We start from the raw sequence: 17,650 nt of genomic DNA on the forward strand, positions 1-17,650 counted from the left end.
TTCAAACTAACTTCATACTCTATTGTAATTTAAAAAAAAATTTTAAGAGGAAAAACACAAGGAGGAAAAAGCCTCAGTGAACCCAGACCTCTTTTACATTTTTATAGATCTTCGATGGGTTTAAATTTGATCATTGGCATAAAATACCTCCCGTGCAGTCTTCTTTCTTAAAAATATTATAGCCTGGTATGGTTGCATCCTATTCATGGGAAGCATTGAACCTTGTCTATAATGGCAACAATATCCAAGTCTTCCTCAAACATCACGGCTTGCAAACCTTGAACATTTTTACTTAGGCTACAAGTATTTGTGCTCATTGCTTTCCGTGTGCTATGTGAGTTTAAGTAGTTTTCATATTAACTGCTACCATGTTTTTTCTGGGGTTGACTTTGACTTTCCTTGCTTCCTTTTTGCCACCCCCACCCTATACTTTAAATGTCTAGAAACATACTGTCTGAATTTCTGCCCAAGGGTTCTTTTTCCTGTCACAGAAAGATGTAGTCCATCATTACAGTTTAGCCTGCTATTTTTCCACATACTGCCTCAACCTTCTTTACACCAGTCTTCAAGTCACATATTGAACTCCTTTCTTTTAAGTACTCTTTCCTTTCCCTTTCTATAAGTAGGAATAACTTCAGAAAACGCTGCAGTCTGAACCAAAGATTTGAGTCCCTCCCCATGTTTCTAGAACACTTTCTGTGCTCCAAATTTGCTATTGTAAGTCAGGTCTTTTATCCCCAGGTGGATTACAATATCAGTATTAGAATCCTTACTCTCTTCTCGGACCAAATTCAATATTTGGTAGGTATTTCTGGTAGCAGAGGATCCTGTTTCAAGTCTTGACATCCAGAGGTGACCGGTTCAAATCCCATTGCTACGCCTTGTGATTTTGGACAAGTCACTTAAACCTCCATTACCTCAGATACAAACTTAGATTGTGAGCCCTCCAGGGACATAGAAATACCCAGTATACCTGAATGTGATGTGCTACTACTGAAAAAGGTGTGAGCAAAGTCTAAATAAATAAAATTCAGGTCTTGCTATCCCACCCATCAACATTGCCAGCTGGGTGACTTACAGACAAAAGGAGAAGAAAGGAGAGAGGGAAATGAAACTATACAGACATGATAATGTGAGTAGGGGGAATAATTACAATAATTATGATAGGATAGAGGGGGGAACACATAAGCTGACAAAGAAATGTCTTCAGGTGACCATGTCATCAGGGCCTACTGGGTAGGGGGCAGGGGACACTGAGAAGCTTCCATTAAAAGAGGTTTTATGTTCCACCTTAAAATGTTCCAGGGATGGCAGAAGTCTGAGGTGCTCTGGTAGCTTATTCCAAAGCTCAGGCCCTTCTACAGAAAAAAATAGTGTGCCAGATGGCAATGTCTCTGAAAGTGGGAGTCACTAGATGATGTTGCATAGTCGAGAACGAAAATAATGTTCTCCTGTGGCATTGATTTTGAAGTCTTGGAAGGCATTTTACTAGATTGAAACCCATGAACTATGTTCCTAAATCAATGCCTCTTAAAATGGAGTCTCCTAGCAGTAAAACGTTTTTCTGCTTTGAGCCGATTTGTCGTTGTTTTGGGGAGATCCTTTTGACTGAGCTACATTCCTTGCCACTGGCTCCATTTCAGTACTTCTTTTCTGATCATCATAATGCAAGGAATTATATAGTGGCAAAGGTTGGGAGGGTGAATGCCTCTGTCATAAGGTAGGAAGGGTAAGCCCTTGGGCTGCAGCCGAGTTTATGCTACCTAACTCAGAGGTTAGGTAGGCTCTGAATGGCGGCAGAAGAGTCACCTCCAGGCTAGGATCAGGGCTATACAAGTCCATAAATTTACCAGAAAAGTAGCAGGTGCTCTACAGCATAAGGAAGACTGGGAGTATCCCAGAGCATGTGCAAGTTTCACTGAATGAGGTCTAGAGATGAATCGGGTTGCAGTCAACCGAGGCTCCAACGTCCCAGCATATGTAGAAGGAAGTATTCTAAGGGAGGCCAACATTAGGCAAGCAGGACTGGATACCAGCTATGGTACTGAAGAGGCCAAAGAAGGTCCAAACAACAATGCCAGGGAAGAGGACCAGGAAAGTCTACACAATTCCAGTGGTCAAGACTGGCTGTGAACATGGCATGGTCAGGCAAGCAGGAGTTAGGGCAGGCAGAGGTTCAAGAGGAATGAAGCACCAAGGCGGGGTAAAGCCAAGAAGTCATTCCAGGGAAGGGAGAAGGAACAAGGGCAGGCAGATTGAAGACACAGACTGGAACAAGGACAAGAGCAGGAATAGCAGACAAGGTCAGGAACCAAATGTAGCAACTCACACCAAGCAGAAGCTAGGATACTCATTGCAAAGGCAGTGCAGAGAAGTCCCAAGCTCCCTTATAAAGGCCCCAGCTCATAAGAACACAAGAAGAGCCATAATGTGTCAGACCAATGATCCTTCTAGCCCAGTATTCTGCTTCCAACAGTGGCCAATCCAGGTCACAAGTACCTGGCAGAAACCCAATTAGTAGCAACATTTCATGGTACCAGTCCCAGGGCAAAAGTGTCTTCTTCCATGTCAATCTCAATAACAGGCTATGGACTTTTCTTCCAGGAACTTGTCCAAATCTTTTTTAAACCTAGATACACTAACTGCTGTTACCACATCCTCTGGCAGTGAGTTCCAGAGTTTAAGTATTCTTGGGTGAAAAAATATTTCTTCCTAATTTTTTTAAAAGTATTTCCATGTAATTTCATTGAGTGTGTCCTGGTCTTTGTTCTTTTTGAATGAGTGAAAATTTGATTAACTTTTACCCGTTCTGCACCACTAAGGATTTTATAGACCTCAATCATATCCCCCTCAGCTGTCTCTTTTCCAAGCTGAAGAGCCCTAACCACTTTAGCCTGTCCTGATATGGGAGGAGTTCTATCCCCTTTTATCATTTTGATTGCTCTTCTTTGAACCCATTCTAATTTCACTATATCTTTTTTGAGATACAGTGACTATAATTGAATGCAAGACTCAAGATGAGGTCGTACCATGGAGTGATACAGAGGCATTATAGTATTCTTATACTTATTTTGCATCCCTTTCCTAGCAGTTCCTAGCACCCTGTTTGCTTTTTTACCTGCCACCACACACTGAGCAGAATATTTCAGCACATTGTCTACAATGACACCTAGATCTTTTTCTTGAGTGCTGACTTCTAAGTTGGACCCTAGCATCAGATAACTATAATTCAGATTATTCTTCCCAATGTGCATCACTTTTCATTTGTCCACATTAAATTTCAACTGCCATTGGGATGCCCAGTCTTCCAATTTCCTAAGGACTTCCTGCAAGTTTCACAAGCTGCATGTGTTTTGACAACTTTGAATAGTCTTATATCATCTGCAAATTTAATATCCTCACTCATCATACCGATTTCCAGATCATTTATATATCTGTTAAATGGCACTGGTCCCCATACAGATCTCTGCATCACCCCACTTTCACCCTCCTCCATTGAGAAAAATGGCCATTTATCCCTACCCTCTGCTATATGTCCAATAACCAATTCCTAATTCACAGAAGGACATTGCCTCCTATCCAATGACATTTTAATTTTCTCAGGAGTCTCCCAAGAGGAATTTTGTCAAAAGCTTTCTGAAAATCTAGGTACACTACATCAGATGGCTTACCTATATCCACATGCTTATTTATGCCTTCCAAGAAATGAAGCAAATTGGTGAGGCAAGATTTCCCTTGGCTGAACCCATGTTGACTCTGTCCCATTAAACCATGATGTCATCATCGGGTATCCAGATGATTTCCCACTGCTGGCCCTTTAAATCATGGCCCTGAGGTCATGCACATGCCTAGGAGAGTTGTCATTGGCTTGAGCCTTGCATGATCAGTGGCAGAACTGCGGATGGCCCACCGGATCAGGGAGACAACCCAGAATCCAGAGGGAAGCTGTGGAGCTCAGCCCCAATGTTCCCAATGGTAGATGTGAGGTTGAATTGAAGGCTCTGGGTGGATAACCAGAGCAGATCCCCAGGCTGGAGTTGGGAGCAGGACATCTTTTCTTTTCTGCCTGCCTCTTATATTTTTCAGCAGCCTGGACCAGAAGTTCTTGGGTTTTCTTCCATTGACTAGCAAGAGATATAGTTGTGGCCTCAGTGGCAGGTACAGTGGTGGTATCAGGTACAGACAAAGGTACTCTTGGATACCACTCAAACACAATTTGAAATGGAGATGAGATGGAGACTTCACTCACATGATTTCTATAGCTGAATTCAGCCCAGGGTAATAGCTGTGACCAGTAATTTTGTTGGGAGGATACAAAGCTGGGCAGAAAGGTCTTTAGGCTCTGTTTGACTTTTTCAGTCTGACCATTGTTTTGAGGATGATTGACAGATGAGAAGTCCAAGTTAATTCTCAAGGTCCTGCATAAACTCTGCCAGAACCTTGAAGTGAATTGAACTCCCTTGTCTGGGACAATGGTTTTAGATAGTCCATGTAGGTGGAAAACTTATTTGAAAAAAATATCAGGCCATGACTGGTGCAGATGGTAGACTGGGTAAAGGAATGAAGTAAGCCATTTTGGAACATGATCACCCATATGGTGGTGAATCCCTCAGAAACGGGGAGATCCATCACAAAGCCCATGGTAATGTGGACCCATGGGACCGCTGATACTTCGGGGGTGGTTTATTGTATTAAGAGCCCCTGTGGACTATATTACATTGGGCAAACAACAAGAAAAATAACGTTGAGAATTGGAGAATAGATTACTAATATAAGAACCAATAAGAGAGAAGCTCCCCTCATGGCTCATTGGATTCAGTTCAATTATCATTTATCTGAATCGCAGTATATAGTATTGCTTCAGTTGCCGCATATGGGGGGGCAATTTACAGACAGATTATTGTATAAAGAACAGCGGTTTATTTATAATCGGGGAACCACTCACCCAGGTGGTCTTAACAGGGAGGTGGAATGGCATTAATTAACTAATTAGATCGGATGACCGTGTGCTGGCTTATAAGTGTCACGTCGGTTTGAATGTGAGTAAGCTTCCGGTTTGGTAAGCATTTTGATCTTGGCGTCCGCCTGGGAAGGTTGGCCGTAACAGTAAGGTAAATGCGTTGAAATGTTAATGTATGATTTAAATGAGCTAGTTAGACTGCTTTCAACCCATTTGAAATATAAGGAAACAATTAAAAGAAATATATATGGATACAGTTTGAAATCGAGTGGTCATTGCAATGTTGTGTGACTAGCCGCATCAAGGAGACATTACACACTGAAGAGGATGATAATTTAAAGACCATTGTGGAAAACTGAACCTAATATTGAACCTGATGTTTATCAGTGATGGTATTTGGGACATATGTTGAAGAGGAGGTCCACTGAACTGAAGTTTGTGAATTAATTCTGGACTTTGCTTTCATCCATCAGTGACTATTGATCTGAGTAGGGGATATTCAACTTAATTTAATATTGTTAAAGTTAGACTAAGTGTTTATTGTAAAGGGATGGTATCACTCAAGTCATTTGCATAATGTTTAGAATGTTGATGTGTTAATCATTATAAACATTACAATAAATACTGGAACATTTTATTTTATTTTAAATGTGGTTTATTGAAACAGTCTGTTATTAGAATAAGGTCACAATTTTTGATTCTAGAAGTTGGTGTGCTATTCTAGTATGTTATTAGGATCAGGGCTGGCCAAGTCCAAAGATTCACCAGAAGGGTAGCAGGAGATGTGGAGAATAAGGAGGATTTGGGAGTAGCCCAGAGATGGTGTAAGTTTCACTGAATGAGGTCCAGGGATGAATCAGGTTGCAGTTGGGTTTCCCAGCTTAGATAGTAGAAAGTACTATAAGAGAGACCAGCAGCAGGTGAGCAGGACCGGATACTAATGATGGTACTGAAGAGGCCAAAGAAAGTCCAAAAAACTCTGCCAAGGAAGAGGATCAGGAAAGTCTAAGCAATTCCAGGGGTCAAGGCACAGTCAGGCAGAGGTTCAGTAAGGACAAAGATCCAAGCTGATGTCAAACCAAGAAGTCAATATAGAGAAGGAAGCAGGCAGACTGGAGACATGGACTGGAATAAGGGCAAGAGCAGGAACAGCAGACAGGATCAGGAATCAAACATAGCAACTCATACCAAGTGGAAGCTAGGAGGTCCATTTCAAAGGAAGTGCAGAGAAGTCCCAAGATCCCTTAAAAGGGCCCCAGCTCATTAACTGTTAAGATGATTTCCTACCTCTGGCCCTTTAAATCATGGCCCTGAGTGTGCACACCTACCTAGGAGAGCTGGCATCAGCCTGAGCCCATGGCACTGAAGAGAAAACACCCTACATGACTAGCAGGGTACCTTGGAGTGCCAGAGGCAGCAGCACAGGCAGGCTGACACATCAGAGAGGTAGCTCGGAGTCCCAAGGAAAGCTGAGAAGTCCAGCTCCGATGCTGTACAACAGTAGAAGGAAAGCTAGGGTGCGGGGCACAGCCACGGCTGTGATAGCCTGTGTGATACTGGTCATAGTCTACCTTTGCCACTGTAACCCACTATTCCTCTGTTGTTGGAGAACTCTCCAAAATAAATATTATATTATATATATGATAACTGGTTTCCACAGTGTTTAAGTTAAATGTGAGGTCAAGCTTTCACCTTTTATTGTTTCCACGTTATGATAGCATCTGGTTTGTATTTTTATATTATTATTAATTACCAGAGTACTTGCTACTTGGGATCATTTTTGTTGCTTTATTTTTTATGACATTGTTTGTGGTAAATTGGCTGGGAATTGGTAGTCCTGGATGTTTCCTTAATTGCTGCCAATTCCTTCTTTAGTTTGTTGATTTTGTCTTTCATAGCTGATATTTGGAGACAGATGGGGCAAGCTGTAAGGTTCCAGATGGTTTAACTTAGAACTAAGGCATAACAAATATTGCATTGAATTAAAGTCATGTTAATAAGTGTAAGAAGGTGTACTATGTTAAGGAATGTCAATAAGTAAGATTGTCCAATAGAGGGTTTAATGAAGAAAATTATGTTTTAGTTTTCCTATATAGGGAGAGTTAGCCTAGGGTGGGTGGGTGGGAGGGACTATAAATTCAGCAGGAGGACAGAAATATAGCAAATTATAGCAGCAAGTGAGAAGAAAGAACATTTTTCCTTATTTATTTCCTCTATAGGATACAAGTCAACAATGTTCTAGGAAGAAATTAGAGAGAGACAAACAGATAAGAGAACAGTATAGAATCTATTCATCAAACTAAAAACAAATCTCTGAAAATATATAAATTCAGAAAAGCTTAGCTTTCAGGCTTGCAGTGCTTTTCAGGAATTCCTAACTCTCCAGGAAGCTGCCCCTCCCTTAAAGAAACAGGCTCTACTAGGACCAGGTACAATGGTAGCCAAATTGATTAAATTAAACCTCTGTCAACTCTGCACTAGGAAGAAGTTTCAGTCACAGTTCTTGAAATAAGCGCCTTTATCGAACACTGAATTTCAGCACAAAAACACACAAGGAAAAGCAGACTATTTTAAAAGGTATTTTCATGGATAAAACAATGTCATATGCACAGAAATAGGTTTTTATAAAATTAAGCACCTGCTATGTAGGCAAACATGACATTTCTCTCCATTCAGGAAGAATGCTAAAATGCATAGGAAATCACTTTTCTCCACCTGTTCCACGTGTGCCCTCAAGTGTGCTAACTGGGCAAAAAGAGGTTATATCTCTATTTTTCTTGTCCTTCCACTACCCTGATATACCTTGACCTATTTTTATTTGCTTTTCTTTTATTACATGATCAAATTTCATCTCCTTCTCCACCTTTCTTTCCTCCCCCTTCTCATTACCTTCCCTTCATCAACCTTAGCTTCCTCTCTGTGAAATGAATGGTTCCTAAAGTTTAATGGTGTATGAAAGTGCCTATCTTAAAGGTCAGTTCAGACTCATGCATAACCCACATATGTACTGCAGAAGGTCAGGGATGCTCATAGAAAGTTGAATTCTTATGCCTATATCTAGAGACAAGCTGCAATAGTTGATATATTTCTAGGATGTTTAACATTTGTAACCTTTTTATTAAAAATACTCCATTACTACTCTAATGCAGAAAGAGGAATCCTTAACCTAATGGTTCTGAAACTTGTACTCTGGGATTCCCATTTGGTTGGGCTTTCAGACTATCCACAATGAGTATGCATGTGTTACTTTTGTATTCCAAGGATAAAGTATGTATGAATGTATCTCATGTATATTCACTCTGGGGTCAGATTTGGGAACCATTGTGTCCAAGTATTCTTATGCTAAGAGCACAAAATAGAAAACTAGAGGAATTATTAGCAACTCTGGGTTCTAATGGTTGATCTGCCAAAGTCACTTTTGTACCTATTAATTTCTTTCACTGTTAGACTGCATCAATAGAAGCTAAGGATTTTTCTCTCTTTTGATTTAGAAGATGGTGTTTGCTTACTACCCAGAGAACAGTAATCCATTCATCTGGTCTGGTGGAAGCTATTTCCTTCTTTTCTTCACTTTAAGAAGCTGTAAGTGTTAATAACTTGAAAACACTACTATTACTTATACCACTTTTCTCTTTTATCTGAAAGAAGTACATTACCGAAATCAGCGTTGAGTGGTCTACCTGCTTGTGCATTTCTGAAGTCCTGTAAATGGAAAGTATTTTATGGTAATTGCTTTAGTTGAGTGTTTGCACATTGAAAGTGGAAGTACAAGATTGCTAGAGGAAAAATGACCCACAAAAAGCATGTTTAAAAAACAGTGAGCCAGGCCTTGAAAAAAGGGATCAACCTTTAGAAAATATTATACATAAAGGGGCCCTTTTACTAAGCTGCGGTAAGCACTAACATGTGCGTACTGCAGGTTAAAAAGAACTACCATGGGGCATGCTCAGGTGTCCTGTGATAGTTTTAGGATAAGCATGTGCTACTCATGTTGAGGGCGAAGAATAGGCGTGTTTCGTGCTCATCAGTTAGTGTAGCTACATCATCATATGCTAAACGCTTGTCCGGTTAGTGTGGGAGCCATTACTGCCTAGAAAATAGCTGTCAGTAACTGCTCACGTGTTAATGGCCGCATGCTAATGGGGAAATTAGCGTGTGGCCATTAATTGGAATAATGGAAAATGGGGCCATTTTATATGCCATGCTAAAAGTGGCCCCGGGGAACAGAAAAAACCCATGCTGGAGATAGCACTGGCCACTTTTTAATGCAGCTTAATATAAGTGCCCCAAGGTTTTGGATGAAAAAGAAAATAACTTGCCAATAGAGATATGCATTCATTTGAAACTGTGGCACGCACAAGAGAGCCGGCATTAGCAACCAAAGCATGCCTGCTGAATTGTGCTGCTAGTTCAGTATAGGAATGACTCAGGCAGGTGAGGTCTTCAGTTGGTGGGGCTTACCATCCCCAACAGCAAAGGTAATATTTTATTGTGGCAGTGACAGCGGCTGCAGGGAGGGAGATGGGGAAGGGGGAGATAATACTGGGCCATCTCAGTCCGCCTTTGGGAACTACACCCAAAATAGACTTCTGGCCACGCCCCTGGTTTGAAACCACATTTCCCATGTCATATCAGGTTATTGGCAAATGAAAAAGAGCAGAAAAAATATACAATTTCATGGAGGGGGGATTGTGTACCAGCAGTAGTGTGCACTCTTCATGTTTAGTGTGCCCTCTTTGTGAAGAGTACACACTCTTTCAGGAAAAGCACAGACTATTTCCTGATAGTGTACACATGCACGAACCATCACACATATACAAATAGCATGTTCATATGCACACTCTCAAGAAAGCATGCACTTTTTTCAAAAGAGTGCACACATAGGACTCCTACTGTTAAACACCGCCATTGGTCAACAATAGCTGTCCCGAATTCCTGTTAGCCTAGTTCCTTAAATCAGCCCCAGTTATCCTATTCTAATTGCTCCCCTCAACAGCATCTTACACCAGAACTTCTGTGTACGCATGCAGCAATTCCCTTTACAAGCTAAACCTTCTTTATTAAAACACAGAAATGATTCTCATTTATCATAAGATTACCATGTGTTATAGTACATTGATCTAACCTGTATTTTCCCACAAATCGCTTTTTGTAAAAGCAATGACATCCAGCTTCATTATAGTGTGCTCACTTATGACAACCCTTTCATGAAATACTATGAGGGTTACAATTACAGTTGCACCACTTGGAACGAATGACTAAAGGATTTTCTTAAATATAAAAATAACCATATGTTCCATGTTCAGTAATTACACATTGCCAATCATTCTGAACTATTTGCAATCTATAATCACCCAATAATAATAATGACGCAATCCATTGAAATCAACAGTAGGCTGCCATGATAAGTTCATGATCTATGCAGTTTGTGAAAGCTGGTATTCTCTGTGCCAGTCATTGATGGTATTTTATATTCAGAGCATGCTGGAGAACTTCATAGACCATTAATTAATCTTTGCCAGTGGCACATATTTTGTTCAGAGAGGAAATATGAGCTGGAAAATACTGAATCTGCCAATCAGTTTGACTGATTTAGTCTTTTTCAACATGCCTCTTCATTTCATATTAAGAAAAATGTGCTTGCAACAAAGGTTCTTATAGTTATGTAGGCAGGGTGAAAGAAGAATAGGGGTCCATTAACCACAGTCCTTTTCTAATCCCTTTACAGAACCCACAAGAATATAACTCAACTGTAGGCAACTGTACAGCTTCACTAACATTCATTAACTATGGGACACTTTTATAAATCTTTGGTAAAATGTGGCCTTAATGTGCCGTTATGCTGGTCTTTCCTGCGCACTAAGGCAATTTTTACCAGAACCATAAAATGACTGATTTTCTATTTTTAGTAATCAATAGAAATAGAGTAAAATAAAGCATAGTAAAGAAAATAAGATGATACCTTTTTTATTGGACTAACTTAAAAGGTATCATCTTATTTTTTTCTCTGTTTTATTTTACTCTATTTCTATTGACTACCTTTAAAAGTGGACTAACACAGCTACCACATCTCTCTATTTTTAGTACTAATAGCACTAATATTGCCATTAGTGCGTGGCTATTTTACAACATTACAGCATAAGCACTTACCACTACCCATTTTGTAGGCATTAAGGGCTCACACAGTATTCTTTTGCTAACCATCTAGTGTAGGAATGCTCACTCTCCGCCCCCAGACATGCCCCCTTCCCAAACAGTGAAAAACATTTTTTTAGCATGGGGCTTACATGCGCTGATTTAGTAGTTACTACAGGACAGTTGAGCAGGTCTCACAGTACACCATTTTAAGCTGTGTTAGGTGTATGTTAGCACCTACTACAGATGATTGTATCAAATGTCCTGAGAATTAAACCAAATATTTAAACAAGAAATAATCTCCAGTTCACATGGGAGAAAGTGTGTTCTGTCTCATCTATGTTTGAATGACTACATACTGGGAGGAGAAAAATCACTTGTGCAGATTTCATTTATATACTGGGAGGATTAGGTGAATAACTTTGGGACCCTTTTACAAAGTCATGATAGGCTCTACCTGCGTGCAGTGCAGGGGTTTAGCTACGTGGGGCCATGGGGGCCTGGGCCCCCATAGATTTGGCCCTGGACCCCCCTGCCGATGACCCTCTCAACCCCCTCCCACCGCCAACCCGCCGTCGCCGTCTGCTACCTTTGCTGGCTGGGGACCTCAACCCCTGCCAGCCGAGGTCCTCTTCTTCCTTCATTCCGTTTCTGAGTCTGATGTCCTGCATGTACAATGCACACCAAAATGAGACTACTGCCAGGATAGTGTGCTCCCCTGACAGTAATTTCAGATTTAGCGTGCACCCAAAACGCCAGGACAAATTATTTTTTAATATCCTACCGCACGCAGTGTTTCTGGCGTTAATCGGCATTTGGAGTGTGCTGACTAGCGTGTAGGGCATGAGCCCTTACCGCTATATCAATGGGTGGCATTAAGGGCTCAGGCTGTAAATAGGCACGCACTGGTTTCAATTTTACTGCAGGCCCTTTTCCCGGCCCATTAAGGAAAGCCCTTTTTCCCAGACGAGGTAAAAACTGGTCCAGTGTGTGCCAAAAACACGCAGCCATACTACCGAAGGCCACTTTTTGCCATGCCTTAGTAAAAGGACCCCTATATATTGGTCTCTTAAAATTTACAGGATTCTGTGCTTAGATTTAGGTTTCTGTGATTCAATAAGCACCTAAAAATAGCCATGGTTAGAGGTAAAATCACAGGGGTATGAACAGGTCAAAAGAAGGATGCTATGTACCTAGCTGGCCCTTCTGGCCTAACAGAGAGTATCATAGAGGCTACAGAGGAAAAAGGGAACTACAGGGAAGGACTTGGTGAACCGTGCTATACTTTGACAAATAGGTAACTATGAGAGAAACTGACTACAAAAGTGCTGCTAGCCATACCAATGAATTGTTGAAGTCTGATAAGAAGTAAGGAGAATGATGGTTAGTGTGGGGATCAGTGGCTCCCCTTGCTTTTTTTTTAAATCAGGATGGAGAAGACACATCTCTTCCACAAGACCTACAAAGAGAACCCATAGCCTTACAAAACTACCTCACCAATCCACACAGTTATTACAGTCCACCTTCTATCCTGCCTAACACCTTCCTTCTCTCTTCCCTTACCCTAATCTTTGAACATTACTAATTGTATCTGATATCATGGAATGATTATGTCATAACCAAACTCTGTAATCCACATTGAGCCTGCAAATAGGTGGGAAAACGTGGGATACAAATGCAATAAATAATAATAATGGTACACTTTCCATTTGATTGTGCTAGGTAGGAAAGGACTTGGCCAGCTTGTGCTCCAACTTTAGGTACTGAACACTGAATGTCCTAATTCTAAATGAATAGTTTAGTTTTTAACTCAAAACATTTTGGGTTGATTTTAAGTTGAAAAGTTAGTTGAAAATCAACTTAACTTAGGTGATCAATATTTGGCAGCTAAGGGGACCTTTTACTAAGCTGTGTTAGGCACTATTGCATGCCTAACATAGCTTAAAAGAGCTAACCACGGGATGGGTTCAGGCGTCCTGCAGTAAGTTTGACATTTGTGTGTGCAATCCATGTGCAAATGAATTTATTTTTACCATGGAGAGAACATGTTGGAGGTTGGAGAGTGGGCATTTCTGCACTAATCATTTCAAGGTTCAAAGTTAATTTTATTTGATTGTCCACTTAAGGACAGCCATCAAAAGGAGTAAAATAAAACAAAATTTCTTACAGAAAATTATAGATAAAAGACATTGTCCAACTGCTGCATTTCTATACCACACAATATGAAGGAAAAGCTAAGTCTAAGAATCAAATGCTTTCTGAAATAGAGGAGTCTAAACACGGAGTCCCGAAAGATGTCCAGAAAGAATTGGTGAAAAGATGGAATAACCAGCTATCTCTGATAAGCAAATTGAAGCATCTGTGAGTGAGTATAATGAATCAAGTAATGAGATAGGAATCAAGAACCCATATGGTAGATTTTATTAACCAGAACTAAGATTTTAAAAATTATATGGTAATTGATTAGTAGTCAATGCTCAGTCTTCAAAAGTGGGGTGATATGATTGTATTTTTGGGCTCCAAAGAGCCATTTCATTTCAACATTTTGAATTAAATGACGCTGCTTAATATCTTATTGACAGAGTCCCATAAAAAGCATATTACAATAATCTAGAGGAGTGAATTCCTAGTACATGAATAATAATCCAAAGATCCTATTTCCCCAAGAGATGCTGAATTAATTGAATCAAGCACAATTTAAAAAAAAAAAACTTTACTAACAGCAATCAGAGTTCCCTCTAAGGTGAATGTGTGAGTGATCACTCATACAAATCAGGAGTGTCATTCACTTCAGATGGATGCGGGAACAAAACCTTTTACTGCCCCACAGGAACAGTAAAAACATTTGTTCCCAAAGAAAATAAATCCTTTCCTCCCTTCAGGTCTCAAAGGATCCTGCAGCCGGCAGCGATTCACAATAAGAAACTGTCTCCGTGGCCTTCCTCCTGCGGCATCCCACCATGTACTGCAACTTCCTGTTTACTGTCAAAACAAGAAGTTGCAGTAGAGAGGGTTGGATGCTGCAGAAAGAAAGCAATGGTGACGGCCTCTGACTGTGAATTGCTGCCGACTGCAGGAACCCAAGGATGTGGGATAAAAACAGGAGACGGGCTGCTGCATCCATGTTGTCATTCGTTATTGCTGGTAGCATTTTTATTTAATATTACTTATATTTTTAAACATGCTGGCTTATGCAGCATACTGATGTACATACAGAAAGTATAATAGAATAACTCTTCAAAAGTAGGGTAGTAATTTGTTATAAATTGTAATCAGTATGTTATTTGGAGGGGCTGGTTATAGGGACATGAATTAGGTTGAAACCTGGGAGCATTTAAAATCTTTTTTTCCTGTGCCTAGATTAAAATAGAAAGATGGTTTGTGGGAACTTGGTCATTTTGATTTGTGGAATGCAGTGGTATATTATAAAAATGCACTCAATATTGTTTATTACTACTGGCTGATATATAGAAGAGGTTAAGCAAGTCGACTTCATGCTTTCTAATATAATTTTTACCAGCATTTTCTCAGTTATTACCCAAATGTGAACACAATTATAATGTTAATTAATACATTTTTGATGTTTCTTAATTCTATTATTCTGTATCACTGTATTTCCAGTTTCGGTACAGTATACATAATCACAAGAACAAAATATAAGAAAACCAGTGAACTGCGTTAGGGCTTATAGCCCATTTAGTTATTTTTAAACAAATGAGAGATCTGCATGAAAGAAAATATTTATTTTTATTATTTTGACTTATGAAAAACACTTGTCCCTGAAACATGCTCAAAACAGAATAATCAATTTGTACAAAAGAGATGAGGTCAAGACGTGATTTCATGTGCCTCAATGAAAGGAGAGTTTAATTTTACTTCCAATCTTTATAACACCAGGCTTCCCAAGGCATATTACATCAACGATTAAAATTAACCCATCAGTACACAGAATATCCTCACTAAAATTTGGTCATGTATTACTGTTTGAAGCTGTTTTAGTGATATTCAATTTTTATTTCATGATATTTATATCATATGAAAAGCTTTCAAATAAATTAAAAAGCTGTAAAATAAGTAAAAAAATGAAATATTTTGTCATCCACCTTTTAAGGCACACTGCCTATCCAACTGGAACAGCTTTCAACTTTTAGCTCGGGGGGGGGGGGGGGGGGGAGGGGGAAGGGACTCCACAGTGCTCTTGTTTGACTGTCGGGCTACTTTCAGCACTCACTCGAAAAAAAAAAATTGCAAGCAGCAGGTCTCTCCTTAGAGGGAACACTTACAGCAACCGATATGTGAGCTTGAAATTACAGTTTTGAGTCACTATCTTGCTATGCACTATTCTATGTATGCCCAAATCCCACAACACAAAACCATAAGGGGGCATGGCTATGGGAGATACATAGGCAGGTCAAGAACATTCTTAGAATTACTAGGGGTGTGTGCCCAAATTGGGCACCAGGAGTTATGCCTGCTTTTTCAGCAGGTGTAAGTCCTGGGGCCCAAATTTGGGTGCCAAAATCGGCACTCAATGCTGTTCTATAATGGGCCCTCATCTCTTTTTGATGTACAGTATAGCTTTATCCTTTATTCTGCCCAATTAAAGATATTTCATGTTTTTCCATGTTTTGAAAGACAAGCCAAATCTCACTTGCAGTGTTTTAATTAGACATATATGTAAATCTCTTGCAATTCTATGAAAAGCTCAGTAAATATCAATTTTTCTATACAGATAGCATATACAGCAAGGTAAATTTGTTAACACTGTACCTCCAAGAGTTGCGGACAATAGGAAGTGGGTTCCATACTTCTTGATAAGGTTCTCTGTGATCTGTTGCAGTGATGGTCTGCGTCCAAGTAGTCTTATGTTGCGAAAGAATTCAGGGGCTAGAGGCATGGGAGAGCCAAGAAAATCTCTTCTTTCAATGGCTAAGTTATTCACCTTCCAGCGACCAAACTCTCTGCAAAGCAAAAACACAATATAGATTACAATACGATACAGATATTTAAATAGTTAAATGTTGTTAATATGCAAACTAATCTTTTTCAGAGACTGGGAAGCTGTAGAAGTAGAGGTCCTGAGTTGAAGTTGCGGGAGACTTTGCAGCAATGTTAGAAAATACTTTCTCACAGAAAAGATGGTGGATGTCTGGAATGTCCTTACATGGGAGGATGTGAAGACAAAAACTGTGTCTGGTGCGAAGGTGGTGGACCTCCTGCAGCACCTAGATAAGATTTTAGACATTGGTGGGAAGGAGCCTGCTGTCTTGGTACATGTGGGTACCAATGACATACGGAAATATGGGATGGAGGTTCTAGAAGACAAATTTAGGCTCTCAGGTAGAGATCTCAAATAATGGGTGGTTTCAATTACCCTGATACTGACTGGATAAATGTAACATCAGGGTACCCAATGGAGGTAAAATTCCTTGATGAAATCAAGGACTGCTTCATGGAGCAGCTGGTTCAAGAACCAACAAGGGGGGGGGGGGGGAACAATTCTAGACCTTATCCTTAGTGGAGTACATGATCTGGTATAGGAGGTAATGGTGCTAGGGCCACTTGATAACAGTAATTATAAGATGACCAGATTTGATATAAGCTCTGAAGTAAGTTCATACAGGAAATCTAATACATTAGTATTTAATATTCAAAAAGGAGACTATGATAAAATTAAAAGAACAGTCAAAAATAAAATTTAAAAAACTTAGAGAAGCAGCTGTAAAGGTAAAAAAAAATTACATCAGACATGGATGCTGTTCAAAAATGCCATCCTGGAAGCCCAGACATATTTTATGTATTAAAAAAGGAAGAAGGAAGGCCAAACGACAGCAGGCAAGTTAAAAAGTGCTAAAATAAAATCCTTCAGAAAATGGAAAAAGGATTTGACTGAAAATAATAGGAAACAGCATAAGTAATGGCAAGTCAAATGCAAAGCACTGATAAGGAAGGCACCGAGAGATTTTTAAAATAAGACTGCCTTGGAGGCAAAAACATATAGTAAAAACTATTTTAGGTGTATTAGAAGCAAGAAGCTGGCAAAAGAATGAGTTGGACTACTAGATGACCGAGGGGAAAAAGGAGCACTCAGGGAAGACAAATCTGAGGAAGAAGTGGGAGACATACCAGTGCTAGAAATGGTATTCAATGCTGCTGAGTCAGAAAAACTGAAACAAATATCTATAAACCTGGAAGATGTAATGGGGCAGAGTACTATTAGAACTGAAAAATTAAATTGAAGAACTATTGTTAGTAATATGTAATTTTTCTTTAAAATTAAGCATGGTACCAGAAGATTGGAGGGTGGCCACTGTAACACCAGATTTTTAAAAGTGTTATAGAAGTGAACCAAGAAATTATAGACCGGTGAGCCTGACGTCGGAGCTGGGCAAAATGGCATAAACTATTATAAATAACAAAATTACAGAGCATATATATAAGCATGGATTAATGAGACATGGAGGGGCATTTTTGATATGACATCTTAATCCGACTTCAGACGTTTTGCAAAAAACGTCCAAAATCTGAATAAGAAAGAAGTTCATTTCCCAAAGA

General features: G+C 39.7%; 1 protein-coding gene across 1 annotated transcript in view; it reads right to left on the minus strand.

The window, feature by feature from the left end:
* The window catches only part of BRINP3 (BMP/retinoic acid inducible neural specific 3), a 505,009-nt gene that overhangs the window by 251,077 nt on the left and 236,282 nt on the right, over positions 1–17,650 (minus strand). Inside the window, exon 4 of the mRNA XM_030207490.1 lies at positions 15,866–16,056. Within this exon, the coding sequence (XP_030063350.1) occupies positions 15,866–16,056 (191 nt within the window). The remainder of the gene's footprint in view (positions 1–15,865; positions 16,057–17,650) is intronic.

Source organism: Microcaecilia unicolor, chromosome 6 (assembly GCF_901765095.1).
Source record: "Microcaecilia unicolor chromosome 6, aMicUni1.1, whole genome shotgun sequence".
NCBI lineage: Eukaryota > Metazoa > Chordata > Amphibia > Gymnophiona > Siphonopidae > Microcaecilia > Microcaecilia unicolor.